Source organism: Cannabis sativa, chromosome 6, assembly GCF_029168945.1.
Source record: "Cannabis sativa cultivar Pink pepper isolate KNU-18-1 chromosome 6, ASM2916894v1, whole genome shotgun sequence".
NCBI lineage: Eukaryota > Viridiplantae > Streptophyta > Magnoliopsida > Rosales > Cannabaceae > Cannabis > Cannabis sativa.
In genome coordinates this window covers 16,847,941-16,865,638 of record NC_083606.1, presented here as the reverse complement: position 1 = coordinate 16,865,638, position 17,698 = coordinate 16,847,941, and the positions used below count along the sequence as shown (strand labels likewise).

General features: G+C 29.0%; 1 protein-coding gene, 1 long non-coding RNA gene and 1 other non-coding gene across 4 annotated transcripts; 1 reads left to right on the top strand and 2 right to left on the bottom strand.

Annotated features, from left to right (window-relative positions):
- Positions 1 to 3,180: 3,180 nt before the first annotated feature.
- LOC115724820 (uncharacterized) lies at positions 3,181 to 5,264 on the bottom strand. Its single transcript, XR_004013289.2, has 2 exons — positions 3,766 to 5,264; positions 3,181 to 3,517 (listed from the first exon to the last, which is right to left on the bottom strand). It is a non-coding gene; the product is annotated as an uncharacterized LOC115724820 (long non-coding RNA).
- Positions 5,265 to 10,012: 4,748 nt separating this feature from the next.
- On the top strand, positions 10,013 to 10,094 carry TRNAS-GCU (transfer RNA serine (anticodon GCU)). Its single transcript has one exon. It is a non-coding gene; the product is annotated as a tRNA-Ser (tRNA).
- Positions 10,095 to 10,139: 45 nt separating this feature from the next.
- LOC115724664 (peroxidase 25) lies at positions 10,140 to 11,813 on the bottom strand. 2 transcript variants are annotated; one of them, XM_030654006.2, is made up of 5 exons: positions 11,662 to 11,813; positions 11,271 to 11,408; positions 10,985 to 11,164; positions 10,730 to 10,892; positions 10,140 to 10,646 (listed from the first exon to the last, which is right to left on the bottom strand). In XM_030654006.2, the coding sequence occupies exons 2-5, from the start codon at positions 11,334 to 11,336 to the stop codon at positions 10,228 to 10,230; spliced, it is 828 nt and encodes a 275-aa protein (XP_030509866.1). In that variant the 5' UTR covers positions 11,337 to 11,408; positions 11,662 to 11,813; the 3' UTR covers positions 10,140 to 10,227. The 2 variants fall into 2 exon arrangements, with proteins under 2 accessions (XP_030509866.1, XP_030509865.1); XM_030654005.2 differs by lacking the exon at positions 11,662 to 11,813 and having other exon boundaries at positions 11,271 to 11,583.
- Positions 11,814 to 17,698: the final 5,885 nt, after the last annotated feature.

Sequence of the window (17,698 nt, the reverse complement as noted above, 5' to 3'; positions counted from 1 at the left end):
CACCGTAAAAAAAAAAAATAGAAAATAAACCAACAAATCAGAGATTAAAAACGGAGTTAAAAATAGAGTATCTCTAAGGATTTTAAGTGGTTCAACCACATTCTTTTGAACCCAGATTTAGTCCACTGTAAAAGAGCTTTCAAAGTCACACATGCTTTGATAATCTTTGTTCAATCTTTGTAAAACCAGCACAAAGTTTTTCCAAAAACTTTACAATCAAAACACTTAGTTCTTGGAGCTCTCAACAACTCACAAACTCTCTATGTTTTTTAATAATGGGATTAAGCCTTCACATTAGTTAAGACAAGCCTTATATAGGCCTTGGTACAAACCATAAGAGAGAAGGAAAAATAACTAGACAACTAACTTAACTTCCTTCTTATCCGAGTGTTGGGTTGGCTGCTGAGGTGGCAAGTAACTTGATCACAATACCACAAATCCATCTAGATCTAGTAGCTTGACACTTGAGTGAGTTGAACAATAACACCAAATTGAGTTGTTCCTGTATGTCTCACAAAGGGGCCTAATCATCTTTTCTGATATTCACCAAGTTCAAGCAATGCTTGAACTTAGCTTGAGTGATTGGTTTAGTGAACATGTCTGGATTATGATAAATTTATATCTTCTTTACATTCACCTCATTCACCTCTTGGCTGTTGATCACTTCCTTAATGAAGTGAAGCATTGTTTCAATATGCTTGAATTTCTTATGGAATATGCAGGTACTTTGATTATCACAATATGTTAGAATATATTTTATTAGGACCTAGATTTACTAACAAGTATGTTTATTAATATTCTAAATATGAATATCTAAAATAATAAAATTTAAACACATATAAAGTTTGAGTAACCTTACATTGATTGTAGCAGAATTAAATGGCTCCTTCCACTCAGATCTCTAACCCTTGTTCCTTTCTGTCGCAGAGTATAATCAAGATCTGAGCCCGATTCTCCTTCAATTATTTGGATTCTTCACAATCTTACACACTATGATCGATGACTAATTTGTTATGGGTGGGCATGCACTCGATCACTAAGGCTCGAAATTTTATGTGATGAACACTCTTGGATTTCGAAATTAGGAAGAAGAAGAAGAAGTCTCAAAACTCTCTAGTTGTCTTACAAGATGTAAACTAGGCTTAGAGTCATTAGTTGGATTATGAGACTATTCTTTTCTTTTTATACTAATTCACTTAGGGTTAGGATTGAGTTATATGGAATAAAAAATAATAAAATAATATCAAAAACAAGGGGTAAGTGGCCGGCCATATGTGGGCCCTACACTAATTATATTTTTGTCATTTTTTTTAATCATTTATCTATTTTAGGGTTTATTTCCAATTCATAAATAAGACATAGTCTAATTTATAATTATAATAAATTAATTAAAATCAATTAACTGGGCCTTACAAGTAGTATTGTCACAACTAATATGGGGACCATAGGCCTATATAACCGAGCTTCCAATAAGCAGATCTAGAATTTTACCAAGTAAATTTTCTAACTTATTAATTCCTCCTTGCACCACTATAGATTTGGAATTGTACTCTCAATTATATAGAACACTCTATATGTTCCACGATATAGATATGCTATAAATGATCCATTTGTTAAAATCCTAATAATCAATGATCCTCTATAGATGATCTACACTGAGTAGGGACAAATTTACCATTAGACCCTTCAATGTATTTTATCCTTAAACTACTTAGCTACGTATAAAAAATATTTCAATGAACTAATGTAATCTCTTAAATGAGTACTCAACCATTTATCTCTATCAAGCCAAGATCGGAGGAAATCATCGTTTAGAATGATATCCTTAAAGAGTCTAGTGATGATGATCTCATGCTCAGTGAAAAAATTCATTAAATTATTCCAGCATCTATTGATGTCACTGTTTGGAATGATATCATATCATCTCAAGATGATGGGGAAGGATTATGGGGGAATAAAACTATCAACTCATAATCCATGAGTTATCGATACGTATTGGTATTTTTTTTTTTTTTTTGACATATTTACTTAATTATCAATTTTTATATTTTTGTATATTTTAATATATGTTTTTCATATTTGTGTAAGACTATTCATTATGGAGCCAGCGCGAAATGAGGATTATCATGATTAGGGCCAATCCATTAGTGATTATCATGATGCACCATCTGAGTTAGAAGAACCTCATAGAAAACTGGAAGAACCTTCACCAGCACCACCGCATCAGAAAAAAAAAAATAGGGAGAGAAACAAAAGAGTAGACTTTACTAAAATGAAGAGTGAGGGGAAGCGGATGGAAGTTGAGTACAATAACTTCAGACAGAATTTTAAATATTGCCTAAAATTTTAAAATTAAAATAATTATTTGTTATTTTATAATTTGAAGTATATTTGTAATTGTAATACTGTGTCAACTCAATAATAAATAATAGTTAATATTTATATAGTTAATCGATGGCAAGAATTTGATATGTGAGTTTTAAGTATATGTAAAACTGAAAGTTAATATATATTTACCAAAATATAAACATTGTATTGGCTATATAGATCTTGTATTTAATAATTAGACCAAAGACAAATAACTGATCAAATGTTACAGTAACTAAGACAAATACTAATAAAATAATAGAATTGTATAACTTGTATTATTAATTTATGATTACAACAAAATAAATTAAGAATAATATTATTTTAAATTATTTATTTGTGGAAATTGGTCAAAAATAGGCTATGAACTATTGAACCAAAACCAAAAGCCATCTTAGCCATACGAGTAGTTCCCAACTCATCAAAAGCTCATCCCAATAATATGTTAAATCAGTGAGAATAATACATAAACACTACTATAAAAATGGGTTTTTCTGATATTTTTAAACAGTCGTTTAAAGTATTTCCGTCAGTTTCTATAACCGTCGCCTATACGACCGTCATAAAACGGGCAGAATAAGCGACAGTTCAAAATCGTCACTAATGTGAGTTTCCTGACGGTTTAAAAATCACATTTTATTAAAAAAAAACGTCGCCTATTTTGTTTATTACGATTTTAAACTGTCGAGAATGCTAAATTTTTCTCGACAGTTTTAAATAGTTAATTTTTTTAGCAACGGTCCCCGAAAAAATCGTTTTTAGAACCGTCGCAAATTCTGATATTTGTAGTAGTGAAAAAAAAAGAAACCCAAGTTTGATCAAGATGCCAATCAAATATCATATTGCTTCCTTTAAAATAAATAAATATTAGTTAGTAAGCTATGTCTCTATAATATTCATTGTGAAACAAAAGACATAAGCTAGAATAAGCACAGGAAAATAGTAATGACATATAAACTCACTTATAACTTGAGCTTGAACTCACACGCACACTATTTAAAAGAGTCTTTTTGTAATCATTCTAGTTGTACGCCTCGAGAACATGTTCCTCCACAATTTCCCACCAACAATCAACAAACAAACCATTCACATCAACTGATTTAAGTACCCTTAACAGCTTTTGTAAGCCATCTGGATCAACTGGTTCACACTTCATATTAACAACCACAAGTAAAGAAAAATTTAGAAGAAATTTAATTACAAGTGAACTTAAAAGTACCCGGAAAAAAAATTAATATCCAAACTAAACAAGTATATGTATCAACAAAGTAACCACAGTATAACAAAGTTCTATTTCAAATGATATAATAAAAGATGAAACCATTTTATACCCAAGAATAAAACTAAGCACATCCAAAAGGCAAACTCTGTTACAATAGAAAAAAAATGCATACATACCTTATTAATTGACAAAATAGTCTAGCCTGACAGGACAGGACACTCGGCACCAAACTGAGTCGAACAAGGTATTCATGAATTGTCAATGAATGTATTTACTCTGTACAAAGCTTCTGGCTTTTTACACTATATGTCTCACATATGGATTTTTCACTTCATATAAAACTTATGATTTTTTCACTATATATGAAAAGTAATGAAACAAAGAAAATCAACTACTATTGGAAACCACCCTAGTATATTTTTAAAAAGATAATACTTGAAGAGTTTTAGAGGTCATACAGAGATAAATTTCTTGTAATCTGAGCAGGGTACATTAACTATATGGATATTAGAAAAAGAGAACAAACACAAGTGAACACAATCAATCTCATAGTGCTAAAACTCTTACAAATCAAGAAGAAAAACATAATCAAACACTATTATTATACATGTACCAACAACATGAAATTTCTAACACACAACAAAAATTATACAAAAGAAAAGTAGAGCCAAGTAGATGGAAAATTAAAATTCTGTTACCAATAAATTTGTCAGCATAAATTTTATGTAGCATACTCTTGTTTAAATGATCTTTGATCTCACTTCACTATTACTATTTGAATCTTAACCTTCAAGATCCAAGACAATGATTTAAGTCTACAAGATGAATTATTAACACCCAAAATAATAAATTATATAACCATAAGTTTATTAATAGCTATGAGAACATGAATATGTACAAATCCATCTGAAGTAGTGTAATTGAACGTATCTCCTAAATGAAATTCCATATTATCTGGTATCGCTACAATCACAATAAAAATATACACATAACAAATTAAAAAGCACATCAATTGTATGAACAACATAAAGACTAATGAGCAATAAAATTACATGGTTTGAAACAAATATTTGAATAGGGGAGGTAGCATTGACGAATCTCCTACCGACAGTTGCAAAACACAATTGCTCTAAAACCTGCTACTTTGGAATCTTCTCCTCGATCATACAGGTATCCAAAACAAATAAAAAATAGGGAAAGTATATTGGTGTATCCAAAAATCATTCGGATTGAAAAATTCAAAAGTATTTAATAACACGTAACTGGGAGCAATGGACACAGCCATGGCATTATTTACTCTCTATAGCAGAATCCAATCAAAATTAATTCATCTTTTGACTTGCTACTGGTTGCTTCTGTGTCTTGAAAGAAGGAAACTATAAAGAGTCGCTTCGAGAAAATTTTAGGGTTTATTTGATTATATTCGATTTGTATCGAATTTCTTTGAAGAATCGCTTCATCACAAAACCCCACTATACAAATCATTGAGTCTGGCGATAAACTTGTACTATCTACATGACTTTCGATAAAATCGTTAAAAAAAATACTTAATATTATTAATCTTATTTATTTGAAAATATTAAAGTAATAAAATAATTATAATTAATTAAACTAACAGTTTTGTTAACTTTAGCGGAGAATTTTTTTTTTGTAATAAGGAGTTAACGGAGAAAATTAAAAGCACCGTTAAACTAAGAAAAGAAGTTAAGATAGTTACTTTTAATATATAAAGACTAGGTAATATAGTCGCTCTTTGCGCGGCTGTTAATTTAATTTTTTAGAGTATTATAATAAATAGTTACTTAAAAATATAATTATAATATATAGTAAAATTATTAATATATTATCTTATTTCATATTATTATTAATAATTTATTTATTAAAAACTAAATACACAATTTTATTAGTTATTATTGAGAATTATTTATTAAGAAGTTTAAAATTTATTATATGTAGAATTTTAAATTGCTTTGTTAAAAAAAATTATTTTTGTAAAAATAAATAAATAAGATGGTGTAGAAAATAAATAAATAAGATGGTGTAGAAAAAAATTACGGTGTTTCCCATAATACATTATTTTCATATCTCGATCATTTTAAGCTATTATTACTATTATATCTCACTTGTTGTCTCATTGTATCTCACTTATTTTTATCATCATATCTCACTTGTTGTCATCACTGTATCACATCCCTTGTCATTACCGTAGTTCACTTGTAGTCGTCACTATTGTAATTCCCAAATCTATATCTTAATATTAGATTTCATCTCGAATTTTAAATATTTTTTTAATATTTTATTAGAGAAAATTCATTAGTTTGTTTTTTTATTAATTAATATGTTTTAAAAAATTAATTATTATTTTTGAAATATCTTAATTAAAAAAATAAAAAAAAAATGTGATATTATTACCGTAGTTCACTTGTAGTCATCACTATTTTTTATTTTCTAACTTTTTTCAAAAATATTATATTGAAAAATTATTAAAGTAATAGTAAAATATTAATTTGTAAATATATATTTTTTATATAGAAAATTATTAAAAAAAAAATAGTAAAATATCAATTTGTAGATTTATGTTTTAATAAAATATTAAAATTGAGAGAATTAAGTAGAGAAGAGAAAAAAAGTTTTGGAATGATTTTAGAAGCCTCATACTTCTTCTTTATAGATATCTATTCTATATAAAGTGTGCCTATATAACAGAATTCTTAGTTTATGAGAAATTCATGGGTGATTTTTTATTTATATTAAAAATAAAATGATTTATTATTAAAAATAAAATGGTTTATGAGAAATTCATGGGTCACTTTTTATTTATATATAATAAAATAAAAATAAAATAAATCCCATTAAATCCAAAAAAAAAAATAGGGTTCTAGATTTTCTTTAATTATCGTATTTCTAACCCTTATTTATGCCTCTTTTATAAACCCTATTTGATTAAAGTTAAGATTATAAGATTAATTCATGTTCATATATTGATTAATCCCATTAATCAAAAATAATTCAATATATGAACCCTCTTTAATCAAATAGGGTTCATAAATTGAATTATTTTTTATTAATGGGATTAATCAATATATGAACAATAATTTGAATTAATCTTATAATCTTAACTTTTTAATTCAATTAATAATTATTTGTAACGTAATTATTAAGTCTTTTCCCTTTAATTTTCCTTTTGTTGATGATGCTAATTTATTCATATTTTAATTTCTACAATTTTTGTGTTCTGATCATTAAGGTAGTGTTCTACTAGGGGATCTAACGAGTTTCGACCCTTTGCTAATGGCCTCTAAGAGTTCAAATTCCAGTATGGTATAAATCTTCAATTTGTTCTATTTCTTATATTAACTGAAATTTTGCTACTTTCTTTTTTTTTTATTATTTTTTAATTTACAACTTTATTGTTTATATCTTATTAGGGACATTCATGGAAATTTGGGTTTCTTTGAAATATACAATTAATGAGCATTACTTTTTGATCATAGTGTGTTTTCCATGGCTGAAAACTTCAATAATCTCTATCATTTGATATCAAATAAAATATAATTTTTGTGTTCTGATCATTAAGGTAGTGTTCTACTAGAAGATCTAACGAGTTTCGCCCCTTCGCTAATGGCCTCTAAGAGTTCAAATTCCAGTATTGTATAAATCTTCAATTTGTTCTATCTCTTATATTAACTGAAATTTTGCTACTTTCTTTTTTTTTTGTTTTTTAATTTACAACTTTATTGTTTATATCTTATTAGGGACATTCATGAAAATTTGGGTTTCTTTGAAATATACAATTAATGAGCATTACTTTTTGATCACAGTGTGTTTTCCATGGCTGAAAACTTCAATAATCTCTATCATTTGATATCAAATAAAATAAAATTATCATGATGTATACATTATGGTTATTTAATGAGTAATTAGTGTGTTTAAATTGTAAAGCTGATATTTAGAATTGTTTATAATTGAATTATTTCTTTGTCAAAATTAATATTAAGTATATTTATATGTTTATAGGTTTATCTATTTTCTCTTAGATCAATCATGCTCATATAGCAAAAAAATCATACTCATATAAACATGTTATTTTCATTTTGTTTAGATCTTCTTAGTCATTATTTAGTTCACTTAAACCTTTTCCGATTATGGTAACTGAAGATTTGTTTCTTTTAGGTACTCTATTACAAAGATCTGTATTACATGTATTATTTATTTTTGACTATGAGGAGGTGGATTTATTTATTGGGAATGTAACGTCCCCGCTTCAAGCCTCCATTGGGCCCTTACACCCACGGAATAATTGGCTCTTATACACGAGTACGCCACTTTGGCTACTTCCTGGAATGACGACTGACCCTACAGACCAACACGAGTGTTTCTAGCATGCTTTGTCCTCACTTGCACGCTTCGTGGGAAAACTTCCCAGGAGGTCACCCATCCTGAAATTGCTCCAAGTCAAGCACGCTTAACTATGGAGTTCTTTCGTGATGGGCTACCGAAAAACAAGATGCACCTTGTTGATATAGGTAGTACCAATCAATCCATTTAAGCTCTCTTCAACTATGTAGTCCCATACCTACACAGTCTCAGAATCATCCCACTTGACCTTCCCCAGGCGATGTGGGATTGCACAACTTACCCGGTATTTCCCCTTACGGATCACGGGACTACTGACTGTCACAATCACCTCCCCTTACGGGGTCCAACGTCCTCGTCGACCACACTTCCGGCTGGGTCAAGGCTCTGATACCATTTGTAACGTCCCCGCTTCAAGCCTCCATTGGGCCCTTACACCCACGAAATAATTGGCTCTTATACACGAGTACGCCACTTTGGCTACTTCCTGGAATGACGACTGACCCTACAGACCAACACGAGTGTTTCCAGCATGCTTTGTCCTCACTCGCACGCTTCGTGGGAAAACTTCCCAGGAGGTCACCCATCCTGAAATTGCTCCAAGTCAAGCACGCTTAACTATGGAGTTCTTTCGTGATGGGCTACCGAAAAACAAGATGCACCTTGTTGATATAGGTAGTACCAATCAATCCATTTAAGCTCTCTTCAACTATGTAGTCCCATACCTACACAGTCTCAGAATCATCCCACTTGACCTTCCCCAGGCGATGTGGGATTGCACAGCTTACCCGGTATTTCCCCTTACGGATCACGGGACTACTGACTGTCACAGAGAAACATATAGTGTGACAAATTATTGTTCATATATTGAATAATTATTTTTGATTAATGGGATTTATATATATAACTGTGTATATTGAATTCTTTATTCATATAATTATTTTTTATTTTTATGTGATTATTTATTGTTCATATATCTAGAACCCTATTTAATTAAAGTTAAGATTATAAGATTAATTAATTTGTGATTTCTTCCTATACACATAATAATAATCTCACCTAATAACTAATAATATTTTTTCTTTAATTTTTAATTGTATCACTTTCAAATAACATAGAAAAAAACTAGCATAATATTTAGTATATGTGTCTCGCACGTAATTTTTTGCTAGTATAGATATATAGATTTATAAATAGATTGGTTGAAGATTATATTATTAGGTTTTTATCTATGTAGATAATTAGGGTTTTATGTACAAAAAAATATAAATGTGTATGATAATTGATAGGTAGATATTTTAGATTTTTAAATTAGAGAATAATTTTTTAAAAAACAAAATAACATAAGTATTGGTTTCTATAATAAACAAATCTATATATATTTTTTAGAGAAAAAAAAATTAAAACTTACGTGTGTATATAGATTGTATAATTAAATTTTTTATATGTATTTTTATTTAGAAAAATAATAAAATAATTACTCAATATTTATATAGCTAATAAATAATTAAAAAAATGAGAGAATTAATGAGAAAATAAATAATAAATTTTTGAATTGTAAATAAATATTTATAAATTTATTAAAAAAATAAGAAAATTAAGGATGAAATCAATAAATATATTTTAAATGATTTTACTCTAATAAAAAAATTAAAATGTTATAGAATTAAGAGAAAATAATTAGGAGGGTTTGCAGGATTTTAGACCGCTACGTCTCTACCTCCTACTTCTCCTTTATATAGATATATAATGGCTCGTTTGGAACGCCGTATTAGATCGTATTGTATTGTATTATATTGAATTGACTTATATATAATATTTTTATAACTTAGGTATTATTACCGTCAAAAATTAAACTTAAATATTTATTTACAACTGAGAATTAAACTTAAGTATTTATTTACAACTGAGAGTTAAACTTAGGTATTTATGCGGCAAATTACTCATATATATATATATATATAGATATTATAACAAGTCTTTGTAATCTCTCGTTGAGTAGCAGTGTTGACCTCAGTACCTTTTTTTTTTATATTTATTTCACTCTTACTCTTTCATATCACCAAGGTCGCTTTGGCCGAGTGGTTAAGGCGTGTGCCTGCTAAGTACATGGGGTTTCCCCGCGAGAGTTCGAATCTCTCAGGCGACGATCCAAGTTTTTTTTTTTTTTTTTACTGTATAAACAATTAATTAATTATGTTGCTACTTCTTTTATTGATAATTATTATATTAAGAACCCACAAAACAGATAATAATGATAACCTTATAATAACATGATTTAATTAATTAATCTTAGAACACGTCTTTCTAATCTCTCCTTGAGTACCAGTCTTGACCTCAATACTACTCATTTTGACCATAGCTTTAGAGAACTCATACTCAAATCTAAAACCCAATAAGCCTCTAATGCTGCTTGCATATTTCTGGACAAGAGGACGAGTATCATCATTCCCCCAAAGTCTTTGGTCAGACTCCAAAACACCTTTGCCATCACGAACGTTTTTGAAGAAGCTAGCATCGAAGTTGGTGTGGCTGTCTGGGTCCAACGACACCAGTTTTGAGTCTTCTCCTTTGGGGCAAAAGGTTTGGAGCTGAGTTAAGAAGGATGGGTCTATAGTTGGGTCAGCATTTCCTGTCTTTGTGAAGTTGTAAAGTCTGTAGTTTACAAACATGCAATGAGTTTGGCCAAGTGTATGAGCCCCTATAGTACACACACAAATCACAAATATTAATTAATAATATACAAGTTTTGGTTAAACTACTTTATAAATTAATATATTATACCAACTAGTGTGACAAGGTCATGATCATCAAGGCCTTTGGCTGCAAACTTCTGGAGTTGAACATCAACAGTATCAAAAGGAGATGGCAAAGTAGTCACTTGGGATGCCAAAGACACTCTTCCATCTCTTCTCCCTGTTGGAACTGACCAACTTGGCCCATCACTCTACACACATATATATATACATAATTAGCACATATAAAAGAAGAATAATCATCTACTTTTGTCTCGAGATATACAAATGAATGGTTAAGTACCAAGTCAACAGCATCACGAGTAGCTAAAGCAAGTATATCAGCACAAGAAACGACAGCAGGGCACAAGGCCTCTAGCTGGGCCTTGGCATCCTCAATCATTTCGAACCCTCTTAGCCCTGTGTTTGCTCTTGCACTCCTTTCGGATGAGGACCCATCTAACAGAATCGAACCATCACACCCCTATATATATATATAATTCAATTTCAACACCACACATAATATCAATCAACCAATCATATATATATTATTACTAAAAAAATATTATTAATTAACTAATTAATTGAACCTGAACAAAACAGTCGTGGAAATGAAGACGAAGTAAGCCAGCAGCCACCGTTGGATCCTTTTTCATGTGAGATTGAACGGTTGATCTCACTATGGCTTCTGCTTTGGGACATGAAGAGGAATAGAACTTGGTTTTCAGCTGCGCATTTACACACAAGCCCATCACTAAAATTGCTGCAACTAAAAATACTGATGATGATCTCATTCTCACTAATTGATTATACTTGTTTCTTCACTACTCTCTATATTCGTATTTTAGATGTATACATATACATTGGGTATATATATACACAACACTGTCACTAGCTGACATGATATAATACTATTAGTTGTATATACATATATATATATATAAAAATATAAAGTTTGCTTGAATAAACAAAGTTTTCTACCTGTGTTATTACTACTAGTGGAGTGGTGGAGGTAAACGTGGGGCCAACTAGAAATATGGGTGGTCTCTCCTCTAAGAAATTTTCTTTGTTTTGTTATAAATTGTGAAGGTGGTGGTGCTGATTTTACTGTGATTTATAGTATTATTGTATGTGTAATGAAAGCTATATATAATTGTAATAGTGACTATATATAGTGAGCTATGTATATAATATCCTTTCTTATCAAAATATATAAGATTCTTTATTAGCTTTATTCCTTTAACTGACTGAACAATATTCCTTACGTTCTTTTCAGCTTTGATGGTCTTTTAATTACTCGTTCACATTTGCTTTTATCTTGTTGTTGATAAGTATTCATCCAATTTCACATTTGCTTTCACATTGTATCAATCTTCATGGAATTCTATTTTACACTATCAATATTAATTAATTATGTTTATGGTTTTGTTATATGTCTGTTGACTGAATTTTTAGTCAACTAACGCGGAGTCGTAATAAATGAGATTTAAACTAAAATCGTAGTAATAAATACAATTAATAACACTAAATTTTGCAATAAATGTAAAGAAAAGACACCGAAATTTAAAGAGGTTCGGCCTCGGATGTCGGTAATAGCCTACTCGCCTTGTATTTTATTAATCTGAGTTGCAAAAGTCAAGAACAACTCTTGATTGCAAAGAATGAAAAATGTTTATTTTTCTAAGTGCTCAAAATTGCGGATCTCCCTCCCAGGTCATGGATGACCCCATATATAGGGGAGAGTGTCAGTGCTCCTCGCTTTAGGAGACACGACCAACGCAAAGCTACCTCAACTTCCTTGATTTTCGAAGGTAGTTGAAGTCTAATTTTTATGATAATATCTCGCTATTTTCGTGGGTTGACAACTGTGTTTGAGCCTTTCGTGGGATTTGAACATTTGAAAAAGTTACTAACAACGTGGGTCTCTTATAGGTGTGACATGGTCGTCAATCACCTTCGGGGATGAAGCCCATACTTGGGGGCAACACCCCCGAGACCCAACTTGAGGGGAGTGACAACTGTCATCGTTGGGTGACCCCCCAAGACCCAACTTGAGGGGGGTGACAACCGTCATCGAAGGGTGACCCCTCTAGACCCAACTTGAGGGGGGTAACAACCGTTATCGTTGTGTGACCCCCCAGGACCTAACTTGAGGGGGGTGACAACCGTCATCGTTGAGTGATCCCCCGAGACCCCTTGTCTGTTGTCAGTAGTTATGGTTTAATGTGGATGTCCCCATATACCTTTGAGAATGTTATTATATCTATGATAAAATGCATGACTTGTGCCATGAGGGTGTAGGGAGTAGGGGTATACCCCTAGACTAACCCCTCATGGTTGACGGTCATCCCAACGGTCATGACTTTACATATTCTTCATTAATTTAGTCTCGGTATTTTCGTGCCACGTGTTGCTACTCTTGACACGCCATCGTTGTAAAAATTTAGGTAAACAATATCTATAACTTAATTAAAAGTCACAATATTTTAGGCTTTTTGTTGTTGAAATTAATTACATATATACCCTTCTAGAAAATATATATATATACACTTTAAAATAACTTAGCAACATAAATAATTTACAAAAAAAAAAAAAATGAATAAAATTTTATTTTTAATATTAAAAAATACTACTATAAACAATAGTAAAAAAGAAAAAAAATATAACACATAGGTTTACTAATAATATTTTAATTTTTACTTTCAAAATAAATATATTTAAATATTTCACAAAATAATATATTGTATTACATAAAATATCTTACAAAAAAAAAAAAATTAACAAACTAATAAGCTAAGTTTAAAGGAGAGTTTTGTTTATTCTACATAAAAATATAAATACATACATTATACTTTTAAAATAAAAATGATTTATTTAGGTTTTAAATTTTGTGAGAGATCTTATCATATAATCACTAAAATATTAAAATGATGTTTGATTAGCCGAAATGAAAATATAATAAAAAAATGACATTTAAATATTTTAAAATATAACCAAATTAAAAAAAATAGAATGAGAAATTTTTATTTTTATTTCTATTCTATTTTATTTTATTACATATGAGTACAACTAAACATCACCATAAATATAATTTAACATAATGTATAATTCATATACTATGTGAAGTACATGGTACTTCACTATATATACTAGTAAAATATACTTGCTTGCTACGTGTGAGTAAAAAAAAAATTTAATATAGAAATATTAAAATTTTACATTAATAATTATAAATCTAACTCGTAATATATATGTATATAATTTTTCATATAAATAACACATAAATATCAAAACTTTTCATTTAATAATTGTACATCTCGCCATATCATAATTTTTATATAGCTAGGTTATTGATACGTGCATATATTTAGTTATATTTTTGGTTCATATTTTAGGGATTTTATTTTTTTTTTTACACTTTAAAATAGTTTTTTTTTTTTTTCATTTTTACAAAATTCTACATAGAAACCCCTATTACAACTAGCGCTGCAACCTAAATTGTATCAAAAAATCGTATAGAAACTCCTATTGCAACTAGCGCTGCAACCACTTTAGAAACTCAAACCGTAAATTAAAAAAAAAAGGTTAAAAAAATAGTAAATAGGGTGATTCCCCTATATTTTTTTTTAATAGTAATAAAAAAAAAACATATTAGGATATTATTAAGGGGTTTTTTTTTTTTTTTTGAAAAATATTTAAGGGTTTTTTATTTTTACACTTCAAAGTAATTTTTTTGTATTTTTACAGAAATCTACATAGAAACCTATATAATAACCAACAGAACAACCTAAATTGCAACCAAAATCTATATAGCAACTCACATAAAAACTTTCAGAACAACTCAAACTATAAATTTAAAAAAAAAATAAAAAATTATATATAAGATAATTCTCCTACATTATTTATTTATTTTTAGAAATCTATTAGTGTATTAGTTGACTTAAGAAAAATATTAAGAGATAATAAACTTTTTTAAATGGAAGAAACCTTCCACTTATATTATATAACTTTTATTATTTTTATTATTTTAATCTTTATTTATCTGTTAAAAAAATGGGTTTTTTCATTTTTACACTTAAAAATAATTATTTTTTTTTTTGTATTTTTACAGAATTTTACATAGAAACTCCTATTGCAACTAGCGCTGCAACCTAAATTACAATAAAAAATCATATAAAAACCCTTATTACAATTAGCGTTGCAACCACTTTAAAAACCCAAACCATAAATTTGAAAAAAAATTAAAAAAACAATATATTAAGTAATTTCCCTAAAAAAAATGTTAAGAGAAAGTTAGGAAAAGGCAACATGGTGAAAGTAATGTCATCTACACACTAAATTGACAAAATTTATTTTATTATATATGGGCAAGGTTTCATGCTCTTAGACTAATTAACACCACACAACATATATATTAATAGAGATGTAGAGTAATATAATAACCAGTGGCACACGAGCAGACCACAAAAAATCCATTATCTTAATTAAATTGAATTAAATGAAATCACATTTGGAAAAATAAAATGTGCTAAACCTGTTAGTTATAATGCATGTACGTATGTATATGGATCTACATTATATCAACAAAGGGAAAGAAATTGGTTTTCTGACTCTGAAATCCAAATAGAAGCACCAACTTCTTCTCTTCTTTTCTATTCATACATATTTTAATATTCACACACTATCATAGTAGCAATAGTTGGGATTTTTTAAAACGTTGGATTTAATTAATTTATTGACATATTTTTATTTAGTTTAATTAAAATATAATAATGCTCAAGACAAGCACGTGTCTTTTAAAACAAATTACATTCTAAAGATTCGAATTATACTACTCTCTTATTATTTGTTCTTGAACCAACTTATCATCATACTATTTAATATTATTAATTTTGGAAGAGTTTTTCATAGTTACATATACTAAAAATAGGCAACGGTAAAAAATTTTGCTCACACTAAAAAACCATCGGCAATATATACTAAGAAAAATTGTCGATGGTTTTGCACATTCGATTATACTATAGTCGGCTGAGCAAATCAATAAAAATTTACGTTTAACTGCTTTTTTTCGTTATGTTGTAGAATAGAGAAAAACTACAAATTTTCTACCATTTTTATTGTGTATTGCTTATACATTTCAAATTTTTAATAATTTTATACAATAGCAACAATAATTAATCCAACAATATTTGTAATATAATAAAAATATTTGTATCATATAAATTTATTTAACTAAATTAAAAAGTACACGACTCGTAAGTTTAATGAAACTAATTACTTAATAAAAAATATAAACATGAATTGAGATATATACTCATAATTTTCCTTGTCGCTCTATCTCTACTCTCACATAATCTACCCACTGATCACGTAAAACATTAATATGATCATTTGTGTATGAGGTGTTGAACTTACTGCCTGTAAAACAAAAGAAAGAAATTATTAAAGTAACATTGAAATTATTAAATTAAAAGAAATAAAGTACTTAAAAAAACATAAATTTACTTATGATATGATTTATCTCTTCTTATTGGCGCATATTGGATCTGCTTCGTTCATGTAACCTTCAATAAACTTCATAACATAGAATCTACATTGTACACTATCTAGTTACTGCGATATCTCAGAGTCATCCATTTGATGGGACTGATATTGTGCCAATTTTTACCAGGACTGTAACTTTCCACTGAGCTACACAAAAAGTAAAATTAGAATATTAAATATCAAACAAACTTATATATTGTGATGTTGGTTATAGTGTTGGGTTTTATGCCCTAAATAAAACTCATTTCAATATAATCAGATTTACTTATTAATAAAGATCAGCAATAACATTTTATGTTGCATGGTTCACATGATTTATTTCATGATTATATGTATATAATGTATGAATTTTATTTAAGTACAGAACATATGAATTTGTTAATGATTATAGTGTTGTCAGCACAGTGGACTATAATCTTGATTATATGTTCGAAAGTTTATTCCCTGATTTGTCAGAACACTGGATTTAGACTGGCATGGTATAATCAGCGATAGGTATTCTTACACCTTGTTATGTCCTTTCTAGGGCATTGGCAAAGTTTACCAGTATCGGATGTATGGAGTATACATCGGAAGGGACCGATATTGAACTTTGATTAGATATATTAAATTTACCGTAATATCTATTCGAATCAATATCACCCGTTGATCCTAGATCAAATGATCTTAATCCTGATATGTTTAGGTTCGATCTCAAGAGTATTATACATGTTCTTTGATTTGTTAGTTAAGCCTACTTTTGGGTCAGGGTGATACGTACATTTTGGGAACATGATAGTGCAATTGAGTGGGAGCGCTAACATAAATATGGAATCTATAGCTTCTATCTGACAAATAGAAAGTAAAGGATGATTTCCTTCGAGCTTGACCAAACGAAAAGAAATGGTTGAGTACTCATTTCACTTAGCTGAAATATCATTTATACGGGGTTAAGTGTTTTAAGGTTAAAATACATTGTAGGGTGTTACAGTAATCTAATCCCTTTACAGTGTAGATCATCTATATAGAGGATCATTGATCAAATTAGGATTATAACAATGGATAACTAATGACGTGTCTATATGGTGGAACATAGAGAGCGTTCTATATACTGAGAGTGCAATTCTAAGTTCTATGCGTTGATTCAACGAAGAATTAATAAGTCAGTGAATTTAAGATATAAATTCTTGATCTGCTTATTGGAAGCTCAGATATATAGACCCATGGTCCCCATACTAGTTGAGACCATACTGCTTGTAAGACTCAGTTAATTGATTTTGATTAATCAATTATAATTCTAAAGTTAGACTATGTCTAGTTTATGAATTTTCACTAAGCAAGGGCGAAATTGTAAAGAAAAGAGATTCTAGGTATTTATTTATTAATTAAGAGACTTTATATGTCTAATTAATAAATATATTAAATGACAATATTATTTAATAATTAATTTTTAGTTATTAAATAACTAGAATTGACATTTAAATGGTTAAATTGG

Coding starts and splice junctions, on each gene's coding strand:
- LOC115724664 (XM_030654005.2), bottom strand. CDS start 11,474: ATGAGATCATCATCAGTATTTTTAGTTGCAGCAATTTTAGTGATGGGC. Junction 10,893..10,984: donor CTCGTGATGCTGTTGACTTG/GTACTTAACCAT, acceptor ATATGTGTGTAG/AGTGATGGGCCAAGTTGGTC. Junction 10,647..10,729: donor TGACCTTGTCACACTAGTTG/GTATAATATATT, acceptor TGTGTACTATAG/GGGCTCATACACTTGGCCAA.